The 5967-nt window shown below is 46.2% G+C and overlaps 1 protein-coding gene across 1 annotated transcript in view; it reads right to left on the bottom strand.

Annotated features, from left to right (window-relative positions):
• The window catches only part of T265_06051 (hypothetical protein), a gene marked incomplete at both ends in the record, with an annotated part of 18767 nt that extends 13310 nt beyond the window's left edge, over positions 1-5457 (bottom strand). The window contains one exon of the mRNA XM_009171221.1: positions 5367-5457. Coding sequence (XP_009169485.1) covers positions 5367-5457 — 91 coding nt within the window. The remainder of the gene's footprint in view (positions 1-5366) is intronic.
• Between the last annotated feature and the right edge of the window lie 510 nt (positions 5458-5967).

Consider the following 5967-nt stretch of genomic DNA (forward strand, 5'->3'; position numbering starts at 1 on the left):
AGAACGCCGCGAAAATCTCAATAGGGAGGCCGGTAAGCAGATCAGGCTAGTCAATCATTCGATCGATTCAGAAAAAGCCGACAAGTGTTCAACCACGCCACAGAAGCACGGTCGACTATGATCAGCGTTCAGGCATTTCATAGAGGCACGGTTGTTGTTGATGGGTATTCACTAAACGCCTATCAGACAGCCTGGATCAATAACAGAAACTCCCCTTCAAATAGCGCGGGGCCGTTGTAACTTTTGCACTCGCACGCATTCGCTTGTTCGGTGAGTCATTTTCCGGCACTAGGCACTGGATCGGTGACAGCAGTCAGATACATCTGCGACATACACTCACGTGCAAATGACATCGATGTTAACGGGAGACCACACTGATTCTCTTGCTTATGATATAATTCATCTTGGCCTCTGATTAACGCCAATGCACTGCACCGATTATATAAAATCGGTTACAATCGGTTAAAACCGCTTACAACTTAGAGAGGGTTGAGGGAAACCAGGTGACTGTTTGTTGAGGTCGAAGAAGGGCGAAACCAGTTATGAGCTGTCGAGGATTTTTAATCACCCTTACTAACATATGTTGAAACGTCAAAATAATAGTTTTGTTCATTTGGAGAAAGCTTGGAACCGATTGTTTACCAAGCCCTTCTGAGACCACAGATTATCTTCTTGAAGGCAATAGCAGTTGACCGAAAGCTCCGACCAACGCAACGGGACATGAGGCTTATCATTTGAACCTCTGATTTGCTTCTTTCTTAACTTAACTCCGTGGTCACTTTTATAAGGACAACTTAAGCAAATGCATCACACGGCTGAACATGTTTGCTGCCTTCAATTCAGTAGCGTGTTTCATGGGTTAAAATTCTATACTTCGTCTGATAGCTTACTGTTGCCCTCACTTTCGTCCGCAACAAGCACAACTTTCTTGCGAACAAGTGAATACCACAGTTACAAGAGACCTCGTGCTATTTTCGAATGTCACTTTCTATCGATCCAGGCTGTTACTGTATTGATTAACTGATCGATTGACTGGTCTGGATGCTTGCCGGTTTTCCTATAGAGACTTTGGTGAATTTTTAGGTCTGGGGGATTCTGGAGGACCTTCCTGTCATCTCGAAACCCAGTGTATTTCAAGAAACCGCAAAAAAACACTTACGGGGGCCTCAACTACACTGGTTGGAAGAATGGATAAAAGAGTGATAAGAGAACAACGAACGGATGGAAAAGTGGACTTCATCCGTTCCAGTCAGACATGTGGTCATTCACGCTCACCTCGGTTCAGGAGAAAGTTTTTGCACAGTCGGTCACCCGTCCGTTGGATCCACATTCCGCATTGTCTGGCCATTTACTAGGTCTATTCTATGCAAACTGATGGCGTGACGATAAACAGAGAGGAAGGTTGTAATCTCTTTCAGTACGATGACTAGCGGGTTTCTTGAGAAAGCGCCTATGGTTGGGACAGAACGTGCGCTTGAGCCTCACCCAGATGCATTAGCCACAAAATTTGCACGAGTGTGGTCGGAACGCAGAGTGTAACAAGGCTTGTCAACAAGATTTTGCACTTTAAACGGCTCAGCGCCAAGCAGTGCCAGCGCACAAGTACGGACCAGACACAGACTTTCAAGCCGAACTCTGCGACGTGCAGGCCAGTTGGGGACCTTCTGCATAGACAGAACACGAGCTCTATCTAAAGCACTACTTGTATGGTCGCTGAATACTTCTCGACAGCTCGGCTTCGAGCCTGAAAAGTTTCATCATGTAATTTTCGTCAAACCTGTGCTCTGATTGAAACGAAGATTTTAGTTGGCCGGCGAAATGCACTCATTTAGTAACTGAGTTGGTTGTAACGGATGGCTCAACCGAATCCTGCTGATTCGAACGTTCACGATCGTCGTGTGTGCAGCGTATAAACTTGAAGAAGAAGGCGGGAATTCGGATAAGAAATCTGATGGGCGTAACCGGTCGTGGGCTGTCGCAGAGTTTTCAGCAACCTTGTGAGTAGTCTGCTTGGAAAAATGCACCGTGATATCCGGAATTTTGTGTCAGAATCAGTAGTCAGGTACTTAGCTCTCCCCATTTTGTGGGCTCTCACAATGTCCGGGGGCAGCTGCTCTAACTGACCGAACATCAGATCGACTGGATCGATGTGTCACATGAGGGAGACTGACTAAATGAATGCATGCTTTGATTGGTCATCGTCAACCAATCAGGTTCGAACGTTTATTCCTCGACGCTTCTGCACACATCATGAAGATTCTAGCGTGACTTTGTGGATCGTTCCCTGACAACTCTTCAAGTGCAGTTATAGTAGATCTTTTTTATTTCCACAAAAGGCTGTGTCAAGCTGTGTCTTGCTGGCTTTCTCTCCGAATAACGTGTGTCTCACATGTCTGGGAACGGATTGCTGTGAAACCTTTGAGACTGTGCCGTCAGATAAGCACAATCGATGAGTCAACGTCAAACTGAGTTGAAGGTAAATCTGGTCTGGATTAGACTTGATAACCCAGAGGACTGATGAGAGAAACTGGGGTGATTGTGTGAACCTTGGAATAGATTAGGTACTTGGATGGTGTTCCTCTTCGCCTGCAGGTTGGGTGGATAAGACCTCATCTCAAAAGTGGACAAATTGTACCAGTCGAGAGAACGCGTTCTTGGAATTTCACCCAAGACTTCGTACAGCAAGTGGAATACTGTACAGCTGTTTCATTCTTATCGGGAATCATCAGCAACGCCGTTTACTCTTCAACTGCCATTCAGAAGGTCGAGGGTTCGAATCTGCCTAGAAATCTGTGAGGTGCGCACTACTGATGATTCTCAATAAGGATGAAGCGGCTGTACAGTGTTTCTCGGCCTCTCTGCGCAGACTGACTTCACTTACAGGACGAAATATTGACTCAACTTTTCCTGTCCAAGAGTCCATTGGTACTCGGTTGGTCTAATAAGCTGATTCAAGCCCCCTCATTCCCACCGAACTGGCTAGCCTTCCAGTGGTTTCAAACAGACAACATACTACTGAATTTCGGACAGCACAGTTCAGATAGATAGATAGATAGACTTCCAATCAGCACTGAAAGCGAGAACATCAGAGACGCAGTTCCAACTGAGTCCAAAGACTACAGGTTCGGATGGGATTAGAGACAGAAGAGAAACTAGGGTCGTTGGCGATTGGTGCTTTTCGAAATTACCTGCAATGTGAACAGGCTATACGCTTTTCACCTCAGGTTTTGTCGAAGTCATTTTGAGCTTGCCTTATTCAAAGGCGTCCCGGGAGTAGCTCTAACATGTGTAGAAGCCATCGTTAAGGGTCGTTTTAAGAATTTCGTCGCCTGCGTGAAAATCAAGTTAGTTAAACGCATGCGCCTTTTTCGGAAATCCGTTCGGAGCCGTTCGCCCAGTTATCGCTACAGCCAATGGCTGCGTTGCACGGATGTCCGACGCACGCGGGCACGCACGCACACATGCGCGCATGCGTGACCCTACACACGCACTCACCTACGCACGCATCTTTCTCTACAATTCTGGTGTATGGATGAACTCCACACGCCAGTTGCAAGTTAGCTATCGTGTGCGCCTTTCAAAGAGTGACCGAAAGCAAGCGGTTACTGGAATCATCATGATCGGCTAACTGTTGCAATAACGATGGACGAACGAGAAAAAAAATTTCTGTCGATATCATGCCGAAAAGTGAAATCCGTGTGACTTGGGTGGGCCGGTGACCACCAGGCTAACCGCGAACATAGCGGTCGACAGCCCAGCCCGTTGGAGCGAGAGCAGTGTAGATTTTGTTTGAAGAGTTTGTATATAGTCTGAAAATAAGTGAACTCGAAATCGGTCCCGCTGGCTACGTCACACGCTAACGACGGGTCAGTGAAATTTACAATGTAATGTACAATGATGAACAGTGTACAAGCTATACCCCTTTGTAAACCAAAAAAATGTTCTGTGGCTTTGATTCAAGCAGCCCATGGCCCTGAGTTGGAGCTGGCAATTGCCTACGAATAGCGTCCCAGTGGGTTCACAATAAGTTCACCGATCCCTCTTCAGTCTGCCCAAAGCCAGTGAGGACAAGATGAGATGTTCTGGATGCACGTGTGCTGGCAAATTCCAAAATGAAACCAACCCGTTCCGAAAAGGAGTTTTTTCAAACATTTGGGGTATCATTATCGTTAGTGTGACGCACCCCGAGGGTCTTTAAAGCGCTTGGTCCTCCTGATCCTGCGGTGAATACTTGGATGTACCGTTCGATCGTAAATAGCTGATCGATTGATTGATTTGCACCAGCTGTGGATTAAAAGGGTAAAACTTTTGCGGTTCAGATATTTACAAGGTCATTCAGTAGTCCAACAATTGAATAGGCATCACCTCTTTGCGCGTTCGCGGGCTTTCCAAAACACTGAAGAACGAATAATTCCCAATGTTTAACACTACCGCCACATATCAAGAAACCATCCTTTCAGCATGAGGGAACTAGTGTTAATGTGAGGAGCTCTGGTAATTTTCCACAGGGCTTTCATCCTGTCACTAAGGCTATGCTGATAAGCCGGGAAACATGGCGCAACCGTTTCATCGTTATTAGGAATCATCAACAATGCGCATCTGATGAAACTCAGAGAGGTTTGAACCCGAAAAATTTAGTCGTTCGAGCGGCTGAACAGCAGTGTGGTTAGGGCTCACTCAGTAACCCCATCATGTTTGTTGACTGGCTCCTCGAATGGCGACTTCTCACCCAGAAGTTCCATTCATCCCGTGAACTCACTCTTCCTCTGAGCCATTTCTAGACTGATTGTAGTGAGAGGAGATTTCATAAGTTATGGTCGAGTGAGATGAGCTCTCGATGGTCAACCGACGGCAGGAAAGTAGCGCGTTTGAAACTGTGTCTGAGCTTCCTGACAGGCCTGAGCAGAGGCAGTTTTATGCAGATTCACTAAATCTTTGTGAATAGGTTCGCCGTGGAGCCGCAAACCGACGCAAATGGGAATTTCACACAAGATTTCGCTGCGATTAAGCGAATGGTAGACCACCGTTTTTCTGGATCACTGAATAACGGGATATTTATTCAAGCGGCTTATAAATGTCCGCTTAGTTTGCATATCCGACGATGTCGGATAGAGTTTGATACAACTGCGCAGGAATTGCCGGCTGCAAAAGAGAGGTCCATTGCTCAAAGACTCGCGCCACTGACTACTTTTATCGGACTGTTTTGCGCTTTCAAGCAGCATTTTTATCCTTGTCTTAGAAAAAGGTTTTTGAACCGTGGCAACCAATTCGCAAAGAGAAACGATACTTTCGGGCCCGTATCGTTAACTTAGTCATTTGCGAAATACACTCATTTGCAAACTCATTTGGTTTTTCGAGCGACTCACCTGGAACCCAGCTGAATCTCTCGATTGTGATGTTTCCAGGCAAGTGAATGTGCTGCATCAGGCCGCCTCGACGAATTTTCAGCAACCTCATGAGTAGTGCATTACAAATTAAATTAGTTGTGTTGAAAGCTGTAAAAAAAACCTATGGGAGTCTTGAGGAAACGGTAGGCGCCTTCCATGGAAGGCACAGGATAATCACTAGGTACTGTTGGTACCGGAGCCGTTACCAGTACACAGCTGCATATCAGACACCGAAGATAGCCACTTCCTAGTGTTTTCAGAGAGGATCTTGGCAAACAGTCACTTCAAAAAGTTTCATTTTCATTTGGAGTTACGTGGTGACCTCTCCGAGTTCAATAGATGCCTCGGCCACAACTGGTCTACCTCGGGGGTGTCTTTCACGTACAGTGGCAATTGTGTCTTGTCGTTACATCAGGAGCCGCAATGCGGAAGAAAGATATCACTTTCCATGACTCGGTTGCTTCTCTTCCCCTAAGTGGACAAGCGACGTAACTTCCGATAGAATTCTTGGAATTGTTATGCGAACTAATGTTCCCTGAAACATCGTTTTGTGGTACAGAGCAGCTGCTTCATGCGGACG

Source organism: Opisthorchis viverrini (genome assembly GCF_000715545.1).
Source record: "Opisthorchis viverrini unplaced genomic scaffold opera_v5_123, whole genome shotgun sequence".
Lineage (NCBI taxonomy): Eukaryota > Metazoa > Platyhelminthes > Trematoda > Opisthorchiida > Opisthorchiidae > Opisthorchis > Opisthorchis viverrini.